General features: G+C 45.7%; 1 protein-coding gene across 2 annotated transcripts in view; it reads left to right on the forward strand.

The window, feature by feature from the left end:
- The window catches only part of ENTPD5 (ectonucleoside triphosphate diphosphohydrolase 5 (inactive)), a 90456-nt gene extending 68322 nt beyond the window's left edge, over positions 1-22134 (forward strand). For both annotated transcript variants that reach the window (XM_044271604.1, XM_044271603.1), the window contains exons 6-13: positions 571-653; positions 726-805; positions 891-946; positions 1165-1266; positions 17617-17757; positions 17830-17886; positions 21689-21804; positions 21875-22134. In XM_044271604.1, coding sequence (XP_044127539.1) covers positions 571-653; positions 726-805; positions 891-946; positions 1165-1266; positions 17617-17757; positions 17830-17886; positions 21689-21804; positions 21875-21961 — 722 coding nt within the window. In that variant the 3' untranslated portion in view covers positions 21962-22134. The remainder of the gene's footprint in view (positions 1-570; positions 654-725; positions 806-890; positions 947-1164; positions 1267-17616; positions 17758-17829; positions 17887-21688; positions 21805-21874) is intronic.
- The last annotated feature ends 788 nt before the right edge of the window (positions 22135-22922 follow it).

The raw sequence follows: 22922 nt of genomic DNA on the forward strand, positions 1-22922 counted from the left end.
TGTACAGTATATATAGTAGAGTTGAGTGTGCTGGGCAGCTGTCATGTGTATAGATGTAGCAGAGCTGAGTGTGCTGGGGCAGCTATCATATATAGAGATATAGCAGAGCTGAGTGTGCTGGGGCAGCTGTCATGTGTATAGATGTACACTGGCTATCAAAGCTAGGCAAGGCACACAATGATATATGGGGATACATATAGGGATGCATGTGTCATAGCTGGTGGTGGGTAAGGTTGGAGGAATGCAGTTATCGTAACTCTGGAGTTGTAGTCTCGAGAAGGCGTGCTTTCTAGGTAATGGATGAAGTGGAAGAAAATGTGTGCATCATAATTTAGGGGTATGTTCAGGATTACTGTGTCCATCATAGCCCGGGGGTACATTCAGGGGTATATGTGTGTCATCATAGCCCGGGTGTACATGTGTTTTGCAGCTCAGAGGTAGGTTTGGTGGGGGGGTGCACTACAGCTCAGGTACATTTGGGGATGTGTGGGGGAGGGAATGCCTGTGGTGTAGTCAGGGGGATTAGTTTGGGGTCCTGTATCGGCCTTGTACACACTATACTTTTTCCAGGTCGCCTTCATGGGGATCGTAGCGTCGGGACCTTGGATTTGGGTGGAGGCTCCACACAGATAACCTTCTTGCCCTTGGCTAAGGTGAGTCCTTCATTTGCTGGCTGGAATATTGTGGAGAAAGCCTCATGGCCATTTTGGGTTTCCTCTTTTCAGGCCACGTTGGATCAGAGTCCTGGAGACTTTCTGACATCCATTGAGTTGTTTAACAGCACATATCGACTGTACACCCGCAGGTCAGAGATCCCGTCGCTTATATATATGTAAAGAAGAGACTAAGGAGATAATACAACCTTTGGTCTGTCTTTGTCTATTATGCAGTTACCTGGGGCTTGGTCTGAAGGCGGCTCGTCTAGCTGTGCTTGGAGCGTCTGCAGGTAATGATCTGCCGGAATGAAGCAGGGCAGGAAACACCCTGGCTGTTTTTAGGGTTGTTTTTTGATCCAAAGCAAAAATTCTATCCATTGGAAGGAAAATGATAAGTTCTCTGTACATTTCTCATTGCCTCTGAATCCACTTCTGGCTTTGGCTCCAAAAACTGCACTTTTTTATTGTCATCTAATCTTAACACTAGACACATGTCGTTGACTTTCAGCTCAGGAGAAACAGATTTTTCGGAGTCCCTGTTTCCCAGCAGCTCTGGATGCAGAATGGAAATTTGCTGACGTCACCTACAGATATGCAGGGCAGGCTGACGGTGAGTGGCAATCGGCCATCAGGCCTTCTGCTTTTACTGCTGTATTTTGTGGGTTCTCATTTGTAGAGGGGGCGGCACAAGTTTTATGGATTGACTCCAGCGGTGACCTCTGTATATGGAACGTCACAGCTGCAGCCAAGATGATGTCAGCAGCTCGGATAAAACGGGATAGAACAGGTAACATAGTACATAAGGTCGAAAAAAGCCCTCTGTCCATCCAGTTCGACCTGTTATCCTGCAAGTTGATCCAGAGGAAGGCAAAAAAAAAAAAAAAAAAACAACCGTGAAGTAGAAGCCAATTTTCCCCACTTTAGGGGAAAAAAAAATTCTTCCCAACTCCAATCAGGCATCAGAATAACTCCCTGGATCAACGACCCCTCTCTAGTAGCTATAGCCTGTAATATTATTACACTCCAGAAATACATCCAGGCCCCTCCTGAACTCCTTTATTGTACTCACCATCACCACCTCCTCAGGCAGAGAGTCCATAGTCTCACCGCTCTTACCGTAAAGAGTCCATAGTCTCACCGCTCTTACAGTACAGAGTCCACAGTCTCACTGCTCTTACAGTAAAGAGTCCACAGTCTCACTGCTCTTACAGTACAGAGTCCACAGTCTCACTGCTCTTACAGTATAGAGTCCACAGTCTCGCTGCTCTTACAGTATAGAGTCCACAGTCTCGCTGCTCTTACAGTATAGAGTCCACAGTCTCGCTGCTCTTACAGTATAGAGTCCACAGTCTCGCTGCTCTTACAGTATAGAGTCCACAGTCTCGCTGCTCTTACGGTACAGAGTCCACAGTCTCGCTGCTCTTACGGTACAGAGTCCACAGTCTCGCTGCTCTTACGGTACAGAGTCCACAGTCTCGCCGCTCTTACAGTACAGAGTCCACAGTCTCGCCGCTCTTACAGTACAGAGTCCATAGTCTCGCCGCTCTTACAGTATAGAGTCCATAGTCTCGCCGCTCTTACAGTATAGAGTCCATAGTCTCGCCGCTCTTACAGTATAGAGTCCATAGTCTCGCCGCTCTTACAGTATAGAGCCCACAGTCTCACCGCTCTTACAGTAAAGAGTCCATAGTCTCACTGCTCTTACAGTAAAGAGTCCATAGTCTCACTGCTCTTACAGTATAGAGTCCATAGTCTCACTGCTCTTACAGTAAAGAGTCCATAGTCTCACTGCTCTTACAGTATAGAGTCCATAGTCTTTCTGCTCTTACAGTACAGAGTCCATAGTCTCTCTGCTCTTACAGTAAAGAGTCCATAGTCTCCCTGCTCTTACAGTACAGAGTCCATAGTCTCACTGCTCTTACAGTACAGAGTCCATAGTCTCACTGCTCTTACAGTACAGAGTCCATAGTCTCACTGCTCTTACAGTATAGAGTCCATAGTCTCATCGCTCTTACAGTATAGAGTCCATAGTCTCACTGCTCTTACAGTATAGAGTCCATAGTCTCACTGCTCTTACAGTATAGAGTCCATAGTCTCACTGCTCTTACAGTATAGAGTCCATAGTCTCACTGCTCTTACAGTAAAGAGTCCATAGTCTCACTGCTCTTACAGTAAAGAGTCCATAGTCTCACTGCTCTTACAGTAAAGAGTCCATAGTCTCGCTGCTCTTACAGTATAGAGTCCATAGTCTCACTGCTCTTACAGTATAGAGTCCATAGTCTCACTGCTCTTACAGTAAAGAGTCCATAGTCTCACTGCTCTTACAGTAAAGAGTCCATAGTCTCACTGCTCTTACAGTAAAGAGTCCATAGTCTCACTGCTCTTACCGTAAAGAGTCCATAGTCTCACTGCTCTTACCGTAAAGAGTCCATAGTCTCACTGCTCTTATGGTACAGAGTCCTTTTCTATGTTTGTGTACAAACCTTCTTTCCTCCAGACGCAGAGGATGTCCCCTCGTCACAGTCACAGTCCTGGGGATAAATAGATGATGGGAGTGATCTCTGTACTAACCCCTCATATAGTTATACATAATAATTAGATCTCCTCTCAGTCGTCTTTTTTCTAAAGTGAATAACCCTAATGCTGATAATCTTTCAGGGTACGCTAGTTGCCCCGTTTCAGGTTTTACTTTAGTTGCCCTCCTCTGGACCCTCTCCAGCTCTGCTATGTCTGCCTTGTTTACAGGAGCCCACAACTGTACACAGTCCTCCATTTGTGGTCTGACTAGCGATTTGTAAAGTGCTAGGACTATGTTCTTATCACGGGCATCTATGCCCCTTCTGATGCAACCCATTATCTTATTGGCCTTGGCAGCAGCTGCCTGACACTGGTTTTTGCAGCTTAGTTTGCTGTTTATTAAAATTCCTAAATCGTTTTCCATGTCAGTGTTACCGAGTGTTTTACCATTTAGTATGTACGGGTGACTTGCATTATTCCTTCCCATGTGCATAACTTTACATTTGTCAGTGTTAAACCTCATCTGCCACTTCTCTGCCCAAGCCTCCAGTCTATCCAGATCCCTCTGTAGTAGTATACTGTCCTCTGTAGTATATATACAGTATGCTGTCCTCTGTAGTATATATACAGTATACTGTCCTCTGTAGTGTATATACAGTATACTGCCCTCTGTAGTGTATATACAGTATACTGCCCTCTGTAGTATATATACAGTATACTGTCCTCTGTAGTGTATATACAGTATACTGCCCTCTGTAGTATATATACAGTATACTGTCCTCTGTAGTATATACACAGTATTCTGTCCTCTGTAGTATATATACAGTATACTGTCCTCTTCAATGTAAATTACTTTACACAGTTTAGTGTCATCTGCGAAAATTGATACTTTACTGTGCAAGCCTTCTACAAGGTCATTAATAAATATATTGAAGAGAATAGGGCCCAATACTGACCCCTGAGGTACCCCACTAGTGACAGTGACCACTCCAGTACTGACCCCTGAGGTACCCCACTACTGACAGTGACCCCTCTAGTACTGACCCCTGAGGTACCCCACTAGTGACAGTGACCCCTCCAGTACTGACCCCTGTGGTACCCCACTAGTGACAGTGACCCAATCTGAGTACCGTTAATCACGCCCCTCTGTTTTCTATCCCTCAGCCAGTTACTTACCCACATACAGACGTTTTCTCCCAGTCCGAGCATTCTCATTTTATATACTAACCTTTTATGTGTCAGTGTCAGATGCTTTGGAGAAGTCCAGATACACGACGTCCATTGATTCGCCGCTGTCACCTCTAGAACTTACCTCCTCATAGAAACTGATTACATTAGTTTGGCATGACCGATCCCTCACAAAGCCATGCTGATAACACTTTACCCACAACAGATGTTACACTTACCGGCCTATAGTTTCCAGGCTCTGTTTTTGGCCCCTTTTTGAATATTGGCACCACATTTGGCATGCGCCAATCCTGTGGTACATTCCCTGTCAGTATAGAGTCCGCAAATATCAGAAATAAGGGTCTGGCTATGACATTACTTAATTCCCTTAGGATACGGCGGTGTGTGCCATCTGGTCCTGGCATACACTTCTGCTGCACTTCTTCCTGGGTCAGACAGGACACTTGTAATGGGGAATTTATTTCTGCATTCTGCATTTCATCTGACAGTTTATTTTCCTCAGTGAATACATTGGAGAAAAAAATATGTAACAGCTTTGCTTTCTCCTCGTCGCTCTCTGCGACTCCCCCCTCATTACTCTGTAGAGGCCGACACCTTCAGATTTATACTTTTTAACATTTATATAATTGAAGAATATTTTAGGGTTAGTTTTACTCTCTTTGGCAATTAATCTCTCGGTCTCTAGTTTGGCCGCTTTTATTTGTTTTTTTACATGTTCTATTTTTTTCCTTATAGTTTTTCAGTGCTTCCGTGCTACCCTCCCGTTTTAGTGATTTATATGCTTTCTTTTTGTCCGGTGAACATCCATTTGTTATTTTAGGGCATTTACAGGGGTTGCCCAAGTTGGATATTTTCGGATGCCACAATACCAGTTATGTTTATTCTTATATGTATTGGGAAAGGGAGGATTTGAATTTAAAATATTGCAAAAAATATAAACTAAATAATATTTTTTTTTAACCATCCTTCCAGGGGACTTAAATATTTGGTTAGTAATACTATAGACTTCAATAGTATGGCTGGTGGAGTCTGTGGGGATTTTCTGTACATTCTGTTGAGCCCTGTATTAGGCAGCATTTAATATGCAGTTTACTATGGCAGGACTAGGAGGAGTCTTCCGAAGGCCCCAGACGGCCATAGCAACTGATTGCAGACTGAAGGTCAGACGGAGCCTCTGACTAACCTCAGATGTTGTGGTAACTATCAGGGTCGGTGTTCTGTGATATCTCCCTACCCGTGAAATGTTCTTACCCTCGTCACCTGTTGTGACGCAGCTGCACCGGACATGACGTTCCCAGCTTTGGAAGGAGGTGTGGCGTGCAGGCGCACAACGACGGGGTAGGGAAATTACACACCAGTGTTGGGGAGAAGGGGCAACCTAATGCGCTTGCACCTTACCTCTCAGCTGGCTCCAGATGATTAGACACCACGCGTGCGCAGTGAGTGGTAGAGAGATTTAACACAACAAATGGCCATCAGATCTCCCTACCCCCACACTGCGCTTGCGCGGTGATCGGATGGATGTTCGGTATAAGAGATCTACCTGTCCGCTGGTGCATAAGCGCGGTGTATCCCAATGGGAGTAGTTAGCCGCGCTTGCGCACTGGTCCGCCATTTTTCCCTACCCTCTGTCTAACCACTGGTGAGGCTCCCGGCGCATGCGCAGTGTCAGCTGAGAGGTAAGGAGCAAGCGCATTAGGTGTCCCCTTCTCCCCAACTCTGATATGAAATTTCCCTACCCCGTCGTTGTGCACCTGCGCGGCCCACCTCCTTCCAAAGCTAGAAACGTCATGTCCGATGCGGCCGCATCACGACAGGAAGTGACGAGGGTAGGGAAATTTCACGGGTTATGCCGTGCGTATGATGTCACTGCACAGGACGTCCAGGGGGGGCGGAGTGTGTCCGCATGTGAGTTCAGCCTGTACTGATGTCAGCAGTCATTTATGTCATTTACAAGGCACAGATTACATACCAACGACTGATCGCAGCAGGGGCGGTGCTCATCAGCAGAAGAAGCCAGGAGGCTTATTATGATCAGTCACATATCCTGTGATAACAGTGTGGACATGCTGGGACTTGTAGTTCTCTGCTCTGATGCTCTCTACCAGTACAGTCCTGTCGTAATCAGTTTGACGAATACCACGCCTCGTGCCCACTTGACGTCACCTACGTCGAGCTCACGACATGCGGTATGGTCACGGGTTACCAAAGCATGATGATATGCCCTCCAGAGGAGCAGGTAAGGTCAACTGGGTACAGTTTACACACACACCTCCTGTCCACGTGGGCACAGAGAGGCAACAAGCTGAGAGAGCCTTCTCACTGCCGCAGTGAAAACAGCGTGTCCTCACCCCGGGTATCGGCCACCAGCTTCTCCTTTGATATAAGCCCGGTCCGCTAACGGGATTATATAGGGTGAGAAACCAACCCGCGGAAGCTTAGAACTAGGCCGAAACACGGACGTGGGGATTCGTGATCGAGATACAAGACAGCACAAGATTAAATTATATATTTAATCACCTTAAGGGCTCACTAGATATATCACTATACACAGAGAATATATACAGTGGTCTGAGGTTAGAGATACAGGTTATATGGGCACAACAGGGTTAAGCAGAACAATAAGTCAGGTTACCAGATATAGGAGTCCTTTGGGTAGTGATGAGTTCTTCGCTGTAGACATGTATTCCGGTTGCACGATGTGACCCCCTTTCAGAGAAAGACCCGTCCGCTTGCTGGCACAAGCCTTTTAACCTGTAGCCGGCCCCTTCCTGTTTTAGTGTTTTATATGCTTTATTTTTGTCATTTGTTGCTTTCTTTACAGTTCTATTCATCCACATTGGTGTCTTTCTGTTCCTTAACCTTTTAGATATCCCATTTTGTGGCTGTATTTTTATTTTTGAGGACTTTGTCCCAGTTAGTTCTATGGCCTCTCTTAGTTGGCTAAATTTAGCTTTTTTGAAGATTGGTATTTTTGTTCCTCCCTGTAGAAACGCTCTTTTGAATGATAATCGGAAGGTTATTCCTTTCTGGTCACTATTTCCCAGGTGTCCCCCGACCTGCACGTCTGTTGTTCTGTCAGGTCTATTGGTTAATACTAAGTCCAGTATGGCCGTCCCTCTAGTCGGGTCCTGGACCAGTTGGGAGAGGTCATTGTCTTTGGTTATTGCCAAGAACCTGTTTCCTTTATGAGATGTGCAGGTCTCAGTTTCCCAGTCTATATCTGCGGAGTTCCCCCATAATAACCACCTCATTATGATTTGCCGCCTCGTCTGTCTCGTTTAGTAGTAGATTTTCTGTGGACTCCGGTATATTAGGTGGTTTATAGTAAACTCCTATTAGTGATTTATTGTTGTTTTTGCCTCCATGTATCTCTCCCCACAGTGACTCCACATGTCCATGTCCCTCACTTATATCTTCCCGGACTGTGGGCTTTAGACAGGACTTTACATAAAGGAGAACCCCCCGCTCCCCTCTCCGGTTTTGACAATCCTTTCTAAACAGACTGTAACCTTGTACATTAACTGCCCAGTCATAGCTATCATCCAGCCGTGTCTCAGTTATTCCCACTGTCATAGCTATCATCCAGCCGTGTCTCAGTTATTCCCACTGTCATAGCTATCATCCAGCCGTGTCTCAGTTATTCCCACTGTCATAGCTATCATCCAGCCGTGTCTCAGTTATTACCACTGTCATAGCTATCATCCAGCCGTGTCTCAGTTATTCCCACTGTCATAGCTATCCTCCAGCCGTGTCTCAGTTATTCCCACTGTCATAGCTATCATCCAGCCGTGTCTCAGTTATTACCACTGTCATAGCTATCATCCAGCCGTGTCTCAGTTATTCCCACTGTCATAGCTATCATCCAGCCGTGTCTCAGTTATTCCCACTGTCATAGCTATCATCCAGCCCTGTCTCAGTTATTCCCACTGTCATAGCTATCATCCAGCCGTGTCTCAGTTATTCCCACTGTCATAGCTATCATCCAGCCGTGTCTCAGTTATTCCCACTGTCATAGCTATCATCCAGCAGTGTCTCAGTTATTACCACTGTCATAGCCATCATCCAGCCGTGTCTCAGTTATTCCCACTGTCATAGCTATCATCCAGCCGTGTCTCAGTTATTCCCACTGTCATAGCTATCATCCAGCCGTGTCTCAGTTATCCCCACTGTCATAGCTATCATCCAGCCCTGTCTCAGTTATTCCCACTGTCATAGCTATCATCCAGCCGTGTCTCAGTTATCCCCACTGTCATAGCTATCCTTCAGCCGTGTCTCAGTTATTCCCACTGTCATAGCTATCCTTCAGCCGTGTCTCAGTTATTCCCACTGTCATAGCTATCATCCAGCAGTGTCTCAGTTATTCCCACTGTCATAGCTATCATCCAGCCGTGTCTCAGTTATTCCCACTATGTCATAGCTATCATCCAGCCGTGTCTCAGTTATTCCCACTGTCATAGCTATCATCCAGCCCTGTCTGTTATCCCCACTGTCATAGCTATCATCCAGCCGTGTCTCAGTTATTCCCACTGTCATAGCTATCATCCAGCCGTGTCTCAGTTATTCCCACTGTCATAGCTATCATCCAGCCGTGTCTCAGTTATTCCCACTGTCATAGCTATCATCCAGCCGTGTCTCAGTTATTCCCACTGTCATAGCTATCATCCAGCCGTGTCTCAGTTATTCCCACTGTCATAGCTATCATCCAGCCGTGTCTCAGTTATTACCACTGTCATAGCCATCATCCAGCCGTGTCTCAGTTATTCCCACTGTCATAGCCGTCATCCAGCCGTGTCTCAGTTATTCCCACTGTCATAGCTGTCATCCAGCCGTGTCTCAGTTATTCCCACTGTCATAGCTGTCATCCAGCCGTGTCTCAGTTATTCCCACTGTCATAGCTATCATCCAGCCGTGTCTCAGTTATCCCCACTGTCATAGCTATCATCCAGCCCTGTCTCAGTTATTCCCACTGTCATAGCTATCATCCAGCCGTGTCTCAGTTATCCCCACTGTCATAGCTATCCTTCAGCCGTGTCTCAGTTATTCCCACTGTCATAGCTATCCTTCAGCCGTGTCTCAGTTATTCCCACTGTCATAGCTATCATCCAGCAGTGTCTCAGTTATTCCCACTGTCATAGCTATCATCCAGCCGTGTCTCAGTTATTCCCACTGTCATAGCTATCATCCAGCCGTGTCTCAGTTATTCCCACTGTCATAGCTATCCTTCAGCCGTGTCTCAGTTATTCCCACTGTCATAGCTATCCTTCAGCCGTGTCTCAGTTATTCCCACTGTCATAGCTATCATCCAGCCGTGTCTCAATTCTTCCCACTTTCATAGTCCTCCTCACACATCAGTAATTCCAGTTCCCCGGTTTATTAGTCAGGCTTCTGCCATTAGTATACATACATGTGAGAGGTTTATGTATATTTTTTATCCTACACCTTTCCTTCCGAACTGTTCTAGTCCCTCCTTCCATTCCTCCCCCAGTCCCATTACATTGCCCCCGGTCTCTATCTGCACTATCTTCCCCTCCTGTGATGTTACTCACTCAACCATGTGTCCAATTTAAATATCAAAACAGGACTGAATCTCAGCCCTGCAACACCGCGTGTGTTGTGCCACAACTGACCCCTTGGCAAATGCAATGGCGCAGTCCCAGGGAATTTATTTATTTACAACTAGCAGAAGGACGCGGCTTCGTACGGGTATATTTCATTCAATGTTTCTGTGTGTTGTTAAAAGATATCCACAGTTTCCCCCAAAACGGTGATCTCTACAGCACCCCGCCCCCTTAACAGTGAACTCCACTCCCCCTCACTCCTTAACCCCACATAGTGCCCGCCTCCTTACAATGGGACGTCTACAGCACCCCGCCCCCTTAACAGTGACCTCCACTCCCCCTCACTCCTTAACCCCACATAGTGCCCGCCTCCTTACAATGGGACGTCTACAGCACCCCGCCCCCTTAACAGTGACCTCCACTCCCCCTCACTCCTTAACACTGACCCCACATAGTGCCCGCCTCCTTACAATGGGATGTCTACAGCACCCCGCCCCCTTAACAGTGAACTCCACTCCCCCTCACTCCTTAACCCCACATAGTGCCCGCCTCCTTACAATGGGACGTCTACAGCACCCCGCCCCCTTAACAGTGAACTCCACTCCCCCTCGCACAACGACGGGGTAGGGAAATTTCACACCAGAGTTGGGGAGAAGGGGCCACCTAATGCACTTGTGCCTTACCTCTCAGCTGGCTACAGATGCTCAGACACCGCGCATGCGCAGTGAGTGGTAGGGAGATTTAACACAACAAATAGCCATCAGATCTCCCTACCCCCACAGTGCGCAGGCGCGGTGATTGGATGGATGTTTGGTATAAGAGATCTCCCTGTTCGCTGGTGCGTGGGTAGGGAATACCCTCTAACCGCTGGTGAGGCTCCCGACGCATGCGCAGTGTTGGCCGGTGTCCAGCTGAGAGGTAAGGCGCAAGCGCATTAGGTGGCCCCTTCTCCCCAACTCTGGTGTGAAATTTCCCTACCCAGTCGTTGTGTGCCTGCGCGGCACACCTCCTTCCAAAGCTGGGAACGTCATAGCCGGTGCAGCCGTGTCACAACAGGAAGTGACGAGGGTAGGGGAAATATCACGGAACACCGGGTGATGTTTAAAAGGACCACGGCCGCCAGCAATTTTGAAGTGAAGAAAGGAGTGGGCTCAGGTGCTGACGAATAAGGTTTCTATTAGACAGGTAGGGGGTTGACTCTCGGGCCATTGCTGATCACTAGGGAGGGTAACCTTGGAAATGAACCCGAGTTCGGAAAATGTTTTTTTGCAGTACAAATTAATTTCTGAAGTTATTATGCAAAGTCTTGAGAAGCAATAACTTCGGCTCATCTTAGCCAATACATTCTAATACTGTACGGAGCTCCTGCTCCGTACAGTATTAGAACGAAGTTTTATGCAAATCAACTTCGGATGTTTGTTCCGAAGTCGATTAGCTCATCCCTACTGATCACCAGCTGATCTGTGGGCCGGTCCTAAAGGCCGGAGAACTCCTATAACCTCCTCAGGACCGCCGCATGCAGGATTGTGTCCTGGCGGCGGCCCTGTTGTTCCTCCTGGACGCGCCGATCCGTCTTCTCGCGAGACGCAAAGTTTCAAGCAGAGCCGGCCCGCACATGCGCAGTGCGGGCTGGGAATCGTTACATCAGAAGTTCGTCACCAGCCTGCCAGCCAATGATCATCGCTGGCAGGTTGGTGACTTTTAAAAAAGCGAATCAGAAGCCAGTTAACACATAATATTTATAAATATAAGGTGTTAAATGGCTTCCCTGCTCCTCTGCTGGTCCTTTTCGTCGGTTGGTCTCAGCAGAGGAGCACACATCACAGCGAGTACACCAAACACTACACTTAGCCCCAGATCACCCCCATCACCCCAATTAACCCCTTGATCACCCCTGTCAATCACTAGTGAAAGGGAAAAAAGTGATCAGTGTAAACTGTCACTTTTTTTTTTTCACTAGTATTGACGGTTAGGTTTTAGGTTAGTTTAGGCCCCTTTGTTAGGTAGTTAGCGTCGGTTAGTGCCCAGCCCACCGCACCGCAGTCACTGATTCGCGTATCGCTAATCAGCATTGGTACTTTTATAGTATCTGTAAGTGAGCAGAATTGATCACAGTCAGAACTATAATAGTATTAGTGTCACCTTAGTTCGCCCTCCACCCAAAACGCAGTGTTTGCCCGATCAGTCGCCCACACGTGTGTTCACCCACGCCCGCCCCACCGCAATGACCAATTTTTTATTATCACTGCACAATCACTTCACAAGCGCTGCGGCGAGAAAAAAAAAAAAAAAAAATCAGTTTTGATATTTTTTTATCAATCGCAGCGGCCTCCGGTACTTCGCTAGCCTCCCATTTGTAAGACAGGCTTGCTTTTTTTCTTGGGTAGTCTCAGGGAATACCCCTAAATTTAGTAGTCCAAATGTTCAACAGGGGGTATTCTTCTGAAGAGGCCTACAGGAGGTTGAGGTCCCTGATACCACCAGGCGTACCTGGCCCCGTGTTGCTAGACCACAGCTTGCGCAGGATCCGCTTCAAGGGCAGCAGAGTGGGGCTGGCGCTGTCGGATTACGTGGTGAGGCATACACCAGCAGCCCAGCCCTCCCTGGACCTAGTACCAGCACTGCCGTACAACATGGTGAAGTGGCGAGCACCAGAAGGGCAGTTGAAGCTGGTACGGTGGCACGTGCATTAGTTCCTCCGTCGCAGCCACCGCACAGACAGGCCTGTAGAGTCCCTGAGGTGTTGGCAAACCCTGATTGGCAGCCCCCAACTTCAGCCGCACCAGTAGTTCCCCCTTTCACCGCCCAGTCTGGAGTTCGGGTTGAGACAGCTCAGATCGGATGGGCACTGGGGTTTTTTGAGCTGTTCTTGACTGCGGAGCTCTTGGACTTAGTTGTGGCAGAAACAAACCGGTATGCCACTCAATTTATATCCGCCAACCCGGGAAGCTTTTATGCCCAGTCTTTCCGGTGGAAACACGTCCAAGTTTCCGAATTTAAAATTTTTCTGGGCCTCCTCCTCAACATGGGCCTGACAAAAAAGCATGAATTGCGGTCATATTGGTCCACAAACCTAATTCATCACATGCCCATGTTCTCTGCTGCTATGTCCAGGACACGATTTGAGACCATCCTGCGTTTCCTGCACTTTAGTGATAACAGCACCTCCCGTCCCAGAGGCCACCCAGCTTATGACCGGCTCCACAAAATTCAGCCCCTCATAGACCACTTTACCACCAAATTTGCAGATTTGTATACCCCAGAGCAAAACATCTGCATAGACGAGTACCTTATACATTTTACCGGGCGCCTTGGCTTCAAACAATACATCCTAAGCTTGCTTATTTGGCAAGGGGTACCACATCTTTATGTGGACAATTTTTACACAAGTGTTCCCAAGCATTTGTTTTTAGAACAGATTGGCTGCTGTGGCACTGCGCGACCTAGTCGCCGGGGCTTCCCCCAAAGGCTCGTTACCACCCGTCTTGCAAGGGGGAGAGGGCTGCCTTGTGTAACGAAGAACTGCTCACGGTGAAATGGAGAGACAAGCGTGACGTTTACATGGTCTCCTCCATTCACGCAGACACGACAATCGAAATTGAACGAGCAACTGGAGTCATTGAAAAGCCCCTCTGTGTCCACAACTATAATTCACTCATGGGACGGGTGGACTTCAATGACCAGATGTTGGCTCCTTATTTACTTTCCCGCAGGACCAGACGCTGGTATAAGAAGGTGTCTGTATATTTAATTCAATTGGCTCTGTACAATAGTTTTGTTCTCTACAGTAAGGCTGGGAGAACAAGATCCTTCCTCAAATTTCAGGAAGAGATCATCGAGAACCTCCTGTACCCAGGAGGTTCTGTGGCCCCAACCACCAGTGTAGTGAGCCGTCTACTTGAGCGACAGTTCCCCAATGTCGTTGCTGGTACCTCAACCCAACAGTCACCCCGAAAAAAATGTTGTGTCTGTAGCAGGAGTGGAATAAGGCGTGACACCCGCTATTTCTGTCCTGACTGCTCTGCCCTATGCTTAGGGGAGTGTTTCTGGAAGTACCACACACAGGTACACTATTAGTATAGGGATTGCGTCACACAGGGCTCTTAGGGCCCTTTCACTCACAGCTGCTGCAAACCTCTCCTTTAACCTGGGACAAAATGCATAATGTATTTCGCCACATCTCTGGGCGATTTGCGCTTTGCACATTGTCCCATGGGAAAGGAGAGGTTTGTCCTATAAAAGGTAAAAAATAAAATAAAAAATCACAGGTAAGCAAAAAAGTTAATGTTCCGAAAGTTGGAAGTAGGACCAACTAATCGACCAGCTGCAGCACTCATGTGCATTCTGACAGAAGCATTGCGCTGCTGTCAGATTACACAAAAGTCGGTGTATGCGGCGCTGCAAGACGAGATTTCTCCTTTGCAGTAAAAAAGATACGTTTGCCGAGGCATACGAGCTGAGGAGGAGGCGGCGTTCATATGCTTTGGCAAACACTTTGTATATAAAAAATTAAAAATTCCGGCAATGATTTATTCATCCACATCGATTGATGTGAATGGAGAAATCGGGTTTGCCAGGGCATACGAGCTGAGTGGGTTTGGATGTTGGGCGGAGCTCCTATGTCCTGGCAGACGCCTTTCCCCTCTTTTTTTTTTTTTTTGCACATTTTTTGGGCAGAGATTTTTTCATCCACATTGATCGATGCGAATGAAGAAATCTGTGCCGTTCATTTTTTGTTTCAGCCCGGAGGCTGAACGAAAAAAATAAAAATCTCATTACCCGTATACGCAATATAAGGAGAATAGCAGAAACTCCTAATGCTGGCCATACATGTAATGATTGCGGAGACCCTCAAATGCCAGGGCAGTACAAACACCCCACAAATGACCCCATTTTGGAAATAAGACACCCCAAGGTATTCGCTGAGGGGCATATTGAGTCCATGAAAGATTCAACTTTTTGGTCCAAGTTAGCGGAAAGGGAGACTTTGTGAGGAAAAAAAAAAACTAAAAAAATTTCCGCTAACTTGTGACAAAAAATTTAATAAAAATCTTCTATGAACTCGCCATGCCCCTCACGGAATACCTTGGGGTGTCTTCTTTCCAAAATGGGGCCCCCATTTTAGGGGCCCTAAAGCGTGAGAAGTCTGGAATCCAAATGTCTAAAAATGCCCTCCTAAAAGGTACTCTTTGGAATTTGGGCTCCTTTGAGCACCTAGGCTGCAAAAAAGTGTCACACATGTGGTATCGCCGTAGTCAGGAGAAGTAGGGCAATGTGTTTTGGGGTGTCTTTTTACATATACCCATGCTGGGTGAGAGAAATAGCTTTGTCAAATTACAACTTTGTATTAAAAAAATGGCAAAAGTTGACTTTTACAGAGCTATTTCTCTCACCCAGTATGGGTATATGTAAAAATACACCCCAAAACACACTACTACTTCTGAGTACGGCGATACCACATGTGTGACACTTTTTTGCAGCTAACCCTAACCCTTTTTTTAGGTGCGCAAAGGGGCCCAAATTCTAAAGAGCACCTTTAGGATTTCACAGGGCATTTTTTACGCTTTTGGATTTCAAACTACTTCTCACGCTTTAGGTCCCCTAAAATGCCAGGGCAGTATAAATACCCCACAAGTGACCCCATTTTGGAAAGAAGACACCCCAAGACATTTCGTGGGGGGCATGGCGAGTTTATGTAAAATTTTATTTTTTGTCACAAGTTAGTGGAATATACGACTTTGTAAGATAAAAAAATAATAATAAAATCATTTTCCGCTAACTTGTGCCAAAAAAATAATTCTAGGAACGCGCCATGCTCCTCACGGAATACCTTGGGGCGTCTTCTTTTAAAAATGGGGTCACATGTGGGGTATTTATACTGCCCTGGCATTTTAGGGGCCCTTAAGCGTGAGAAGTAGTCTGGAATCCAAATGCGTAACAAATGCCATGTGAAATCCTAAAGGTGCTCTTTAGAATTTGGGCCCCTTTGCGCACCTAGGCTGCAAAAAAGTGTCACACATGTGGTATCGCCGTACTCAGAAGAAGTAGGGCAATGTGTTTTGGGGTGTATTTTTACATATACCCATGCTGGGTGAGAGAAATATCTCTGTCAAATGACAACTTTGTATAAAAAAAAAAAAAGGGTAAAAGTTGTCTTTTAGAGAGATATTTCTCTCACCCAGCATGGGTATATGTAAAAAACACCACAAAACACATTGCCCTACTTCTCCTGAGTACGGCGATACCACATGTGTGAAACTTTTTTTGCAGCCAAGATGCGCAAAGGGGCCCAATTTCCAATGAGTACTTTCAGGATATCACAGGGCATTTTTACGCATTTGGATTTCAAACTACTTCTCACGCTTTAGGGCCCCTAAAATGCCAGGGCAGTATAAATACCCCACATGTGACCCCATTTTGGAAAGAAGACACCCCAAGGTATTCTGTGAGGGGTATGGTTAGTTCATGTAAAATGTTATTTTGTCACAAGTTAGTGGAATATGAGACTTTATTTTTGTTTTTCTTACAATCATTTTGCGCTAACTTGTGACAAAAAATTAAAACTTCAATGAACTCACTATGCCCATCAGCGAATACCTTAGGGTGTCTACTTTCCGAAATGGGGTCATTTGTGGGGTGTTTCTAATGTCTGGGCATTGTAGAACCTCAGGAAACATGACAGGTGCTCAGAAACTCGGAGCGGCTTCAAAATGCGGAAATTCACATTTTTGTACCATAGTTTGTAAACGCTATAACTTTTGCGCAAACCAATAAATATACACTTATTGCATTTTTTTTATCAAAGATATGCAGAACAATACATTTAGCGAAAAATTTATATAGAAATGTAGTTTTATTTGAAAAATTACAACTGAAAGTGAAAAATGTCATTTTTTTGCAAAAAAATCGGTCAATTTCAAAAATGTAAAAATGTCAGCAGCAATGAAATACCACCAAATGAAAGCTCTATTAGTGAGAAGAAAAGGAGGTAAAATTCATTTGGGTGGTAAGTTGTATGACCGAGCAATAAACGGTGAAAGTAGTGTAGTGCAGAAGTGTAAAAAGTGGCCTGGTCATTAAGGGGGTTTAAGCTAGGGGGGCTGAGGTGGTTAAAGGGGTTGTCTAGTTTTTACTATTGATGACTGGTCACTTGGACTCCCGGCACTCATACGATTGCTACCTTCTCAGGCTCTTCATAATGTACAGTGATACTCCATATTGCCTCCTTTGCTGGCTGGATTCACTTTTCCACATTATACACTGCTCATTTCCATGGTTACGACCACCTTGTAATCCAGCAGCAGTGGTTGTGATTTTACAATAAAGGAAAAAGTGCCAGCCTATGTGCGCTCCCATGGTCCCGGCCACCAGAGAGGCCGGCACTTTACTATAGTGTGCAAGCTTGACCACCACTGATGGATTGCAGGGTGGTCGTAACCATGGAAACAAACAGTGTATGATGTGATGGAAAAATTAATCCACCCAGCAAAGGGGGCAATATGGAGAATCACTACATTAGGAAGAGCCTGGTACAAACTGCATCTACAGGATAAATCCCACTTGCTGAAGTGAGAGGACCCCTTTAAGTCTTTCTGGTGGTGATTTCTATCCCTGTATATTATATAGCTCGCTCGCTGTAGACCTGCTGCTGCTTTATTATGGAAATGCCTCTTACTTTGCCCTCCATTGTCCAGGCCTTGTCGGGTTTGATGCCTGTTACTCTGAGGTTCTGCACATCTTACAGGGGAACGTCCACCAAGTTGATGAGATGCGAGACGGACGCTTTTATGCCTTCTCCTACTATTATGACCGGGCAGTGGACACCAATCTAATTGGTAAGATGGCCCTGGTCTGAGTAGGGGTTGAGTATCGCAGGACACCTGTCATACGACTACTTTGTTTTCTAGAGCACGAAGATGGAGGAGCGCTGGCCGTCAGGGACTTTGCTCTAAAAGCCAGAGAAGGTAAATATTCTAACCACAGCCGTATGTTCTGTCACTGCCGGGGCTCACACAAATATAGCTAAGGCTAGCTTCTCTCTGCATTCCGGCATTGTCAGAAGCTCGAATGTCTCCATTGGGCCCCATTAGCTATAATGGGGAGTGGTGTGAAGCCAGCCTTAACCGTCTCCTCCATTCAGGATCAGATTGACGCTTGTTTTTCCTTAGATTCCATGAATGTGTGTGGCCATAGACGGCCGATCTGTTCCAGAACTTTCTGCTGAAATCAGTTTTATGGGAACGGGTTTGTTTCTGCAGCAGATGCAGATTGTTTGCTAATAAGACATTCCGGAAATCTGCCCCATGTGATTATTCTCTTAATATTCTTTTTGTGGGAAAAGATTCAGCAAAACTTGTAATTTATTATTTTAAAGGGACACAAAGCCTAGAAAAACCGTAACGTGCTGGCCTTATTATCCGTATTTATTTGTTCTGGTTTGATACAATTGCAGACCGTGAAAAGCGTTGCATTTTACGCTCGGGCTGCAGCTACGTCTTGTCCCCCTTCCCCCTCTGATGCTAGATGTTAAACAGTTTTGCTAAATGAGGCCCATTGTTCCTAGCAAGACCCTCAGCCTGTGACCACCTAAATCTACCTGGTGTATGGATATAGTGCAAACAAATCCTGGTCAGTGACATTCCGCTAACTGCAGGCCCCACGGCCGTGACTGCAGAGCATTCCAATGCCTCATTCCAGGGAGAAGCAGACATTCCCTTGCCCTGCCAATTAGAAGGTATCTGGGTGGTCATGGAGGCTACGTGAAGCTCTGGGACTACTTCCCTGGAGAAACGGGAAGTACATCAGGAATTAGGTGTCTGTATGGACATGTATTAATGGTCAGGTACTGTAAATCCAGCCATTACTGGCCGTGTCCTCTATGGATCTTGTAATGGGTATTGCTCTGTCACCTCTATGTTATTAGTGAAGCGTATATATCTGGGGGTTCATTTTCTAGATCTGCTCGGGTTGTAGGAGGGATGGGGGCGTCAGAAACAAAGGCAATAGCCTAGGTAGGACTGGAAGACACAGATACATACATCTATTTCCAACCAAAACCTTCCCTTCTCAGCTTCAGAGTGGAGCTCCAACTCCTGGACACTTAGGGCTGTTTCCCACAAGCGGATGCCACGTGTGTCATCCGCTGCATGAATGAGAGCCAAGACCCGCTGCGGACAGCAGAAGCACGGAGCATTAACATGAATGATAATGCTCCTCTCTGTTACCTTTTTACTACATTTACTCTCATTCACGCAGCGGATGTCGCGCATGGCATCCGCTCATGTGAAACAGCCCTAACAAAACCTCATATTCACACTACCCCTGTGGAGAAAAGCTCCACAAGAGATCTCTACTGCTGCCCTTACAGCACGGGCAAAACTGCTGACAGATTCCCTTTAATCAGTGGAAAATGATTTGCAATATGACAGGGTCCACGGTGGCTTATCATAAAAGATTTTATTGCAAAGTTGGATGTTTGCACACAGGTTTTTCTGCACTTTTGCATTATTTTTGTTGTTTTTGGCAAAGTTTTTTTTTGCTGTAAAAACATCAGTTCCAGGTCTACGGGAAATATGAGAAGCAGGTCACTCAAGCCTTTGTTCATTAGGTGGAGTTTGTCTTTTGGTTATTTTCAAAAAAATGACACCTTTTTGACAACCCAAAAAAACTAGAAAAAAAAAAACGCTATCAAGAAATGCAGGTGACCAAGACCTGCAGTTATTACCAGTAAAAATCCATCTGTATAGGGAGCCTTAGAGGGGAGTTCCAAGATCTGAAAAAAGTTTGGCTGGGTCGGGATCACATGAAATCCGCCCGGGTTTACTCTGCTGCTGCAGCAAGGAACACATTTTTTTTATTTTTAAATATGCTGCTTTTTTGTGATTTTTTTAAATTATTTTTTAGGAGCAAAAATCTCTGTGGCCGGATGTTACACACCGGTCAATAGCCTTGCAAACACTGTGTCCTGGTGTCTTTTGGCCCCTTGGCCTTTTTAATTGCCGCACGTTCTCGGTAAGGTGGTGTTTCAGAGATTTTCCCATAGATTCCTCTATAGGGAAAAAAAACACCACAAAAATAAAGCATTAATTTCACTGTATTTTCTACAGGCAAAAGAAAGATTGGCCCTTAAAGGGGTTGTCCGGGTGTTTTGGACGGACCTATCCGCAGGATAGGTCATCAATATCCGACTCCCTATAAATACAGAATTATGTCGCACTCGGGTGATGAGGAATCGCTTAGAGGTGCTCCCGCTGGCAGACAACACCCAGTCTGACAAAAAATAAGTAATAAATAAATGGTAGTGGGGCACTCAGTAGTATTGGGATTTTTATTATGTAGGATAAAATCTGATTTATTTATAGAATTGTATTAATCTATTGATAAAACTAATAATTTCAAAATAGGATAGCAGCAAGGATAGAAAGTGTATATTATATATATAAAAATCACGTCTGTGTATAGTCACAATATATATGAATCCCAATGGTCAATGATAACCTCTGATGGATTGAAAATGTTTGCAATAGAACAATCGACCAGAAAATATTCGACCAAAGAAAATGTTCGATAAAGCACAATATCCGATGGTATAAATGTCCAATGATGAAATTCGATTAATACATTTTGACAATAAAAATTCGTAATAAGATAAGGACACCAAGTTCTTCCCAGTATCAAAACAATGCATCAGATGCTTGTCGATTCCAAGCACAGGTAGGAGTAAATAGCATATAGAGCGGCGTCCCACTCACTTGATGCAAACAGCGGCGTCCCGCTGTATATTCACCAGAATGCCATCGCTTTTTGAAAAGAAACTAGCACAGTCTTACCGGGAGGTCTTTAATGGACTTCGTTGCCCTCAACACGGTATACCTTCTATGGAGATCAGGATTCCGGTCTCAAGGGCTGTCGTTTTGTTTGAATTCCGCGCCAAAACTTCACATACACGTGGTCTTGCGATGGCACAAAGTATCGTCTGTGTAACAGAAGTTATCTTGAGCGGTTTGATAGTTCATACAGTAGCGTCCATGCCTCCTCAGTCGATCAATGTGCTTTTTCTAAAGATGGGGATAATACCAAACGCGTGATGAAGGGGTCACTTCCTTATAACCCCGAAACGAGTTTGGTATTATCCCCATCTTTAGAAAAAGCACATTGATCGACTGAGGAGGCATGGACGCTACTGTATGAAATACAGTTTCTTTTCAAAAAGCGATGGCATTCTGGTGAATATACAGGGGGACGCCGCTCTATATGCTATTTACTCCTACCTGTGCTTGGAATCGACAAGTATCTGAAGCATTGTTTTGATACTGGGAAGAACTTGGTGTCCTTATCTTATTACGACTTTTTATTGACGATCAGCAATGTCACATGGTTTAGGCGCACTGCCAGGTGTCAGGTATTGAGGACAGGTCAGTACTAAACACGCAGACAACCCCTTTAATGAGGGGACTTTATTGCAGTGAATACCAAGTGCTATCCCCCTGCATGGATATGAAGCTGCCTGGCCTGTGAGTAGTGGATGTGACACCCTTAGTGACCACTAATACGCCTTTTTACTGACGTAAACAAAGGTGGTTTTAGCTAAAGAACTGGCTTTAAAGAATCATTACAGGTACCCAAAATGGGGTATTAAAAACTATAACTTTTCCTGCAAAAAATAAGACTTCATACAAGTACATTGATGAAAAAAACAAAAAAGTTATAGCTCTTGGAATGCGATTTTTTTTTAAATGTGATTGGTCACTTTTGTCCCCCCCCCAGTGTGTGACCATATGGACCGCTTTGCATCGCAGAGCCCGTTCCTGTGTATGGATCTTACCTACATCACCGCTCTGCTCAGGGATGGATTTGGCTTCGAGGAGGACACCACTCTGCAGGTACCATGTCCTGGGAAGCTTTCCTATCCCCATTCAAAGAACCTAGCAACACTTCTCGTTTCTTTTCCAGTTAACCAAAAAAGTGCGGGATGTGGAGACGGGCTGGGCACTGGGCGCCATCTTCCTCGAGCTGCAGCCTCTGGTACATTCAGGATGATGGAAGCTCCAGAACACAGCGTTACTCAGCCTTCTAAAAAAACATGGGGCAATGACTGCAAGACAAACTGTAACAGGTCAAGTGTGGGTGCCCTGGTGCATAAGAGTCTGTGAAGGTTCTCATGTATCCAGGTCATGGTATGTATCTGTAAAGAATAAATCAAGGCAACTGGACGTCCTGTAGATTTCTTGAAAACGTTTCACTCGTTCTTCCAACGAGCTTTCTCAATTCTGAGTGACTGTACAAGAATTCTGGGAACAAATATGTAACTGAATCCACATCTGGTAATTATACCCAGCATGGGGTCAGAAGTCATTATACCCAGCATGGGGTCAGAGGTCATTATACCCAGCATGGGGTCAGAGGTCATTATACCCAGCATGGGGTCAGAGGTCATTATACCCAGCATGGGGTCAGAGGTCATTATACCCAGCATGGGGTCAGAGGTCATTATACCCAGCATGGGGTCAGAGGTCATTATACCCAGCATGGGGTCAGAGGTCATTATACCCAGCATGGGGTCAGAGGTCATTATACCCAGCATGGGGTCCGAGGTCATTATACCCAGCATGGGGTCAAAGGTGTTGATTCCATTATCCTAATTGGAGTCAGTAGGTGATAATGACCTCCCAGAAAAAGGGTCAAGACAGCATTGTATGTGCACTCTAGTGCATAAGTGACCGTCCTGGTCTGCGCTGCCGCTTGACAGTTTTTAACTTCCAAAGATAATTTCTGAAACACAGTTTGGACGTGTTGACTTTTTTTTTATACCAACACTGGTGCAGCATTTATAGGGAGGGTGTAGGCCTGGGAAATTGGTTAAAGGGGTGGTCCAGGATTGTACTATGGATTGGTTTGGGGGGCTGACAGATCGCATCCCCTCTGATCAGCGCCATTGTGGACCGCAGCGCTGTTCCCATTCACTTCCATGCACTACATAATGGAGGGAGCAACCCTGAGA

Source organism: Bufo gargarizans, chromosome 11, assembly GCF_014858855.1.
Source record: "Bufo gargarizans isolate SCDJY-AF-19 chromosome 11, ASM1485885v1, whole genome shotgun sequence".
Classification (NCBI taxonomy): domain Eukaryota; kingdom Metazoa; phylum Chordata; class Amphibia; order Anura; family Bufonidae; genus Bufo; species Bufo gargarizans.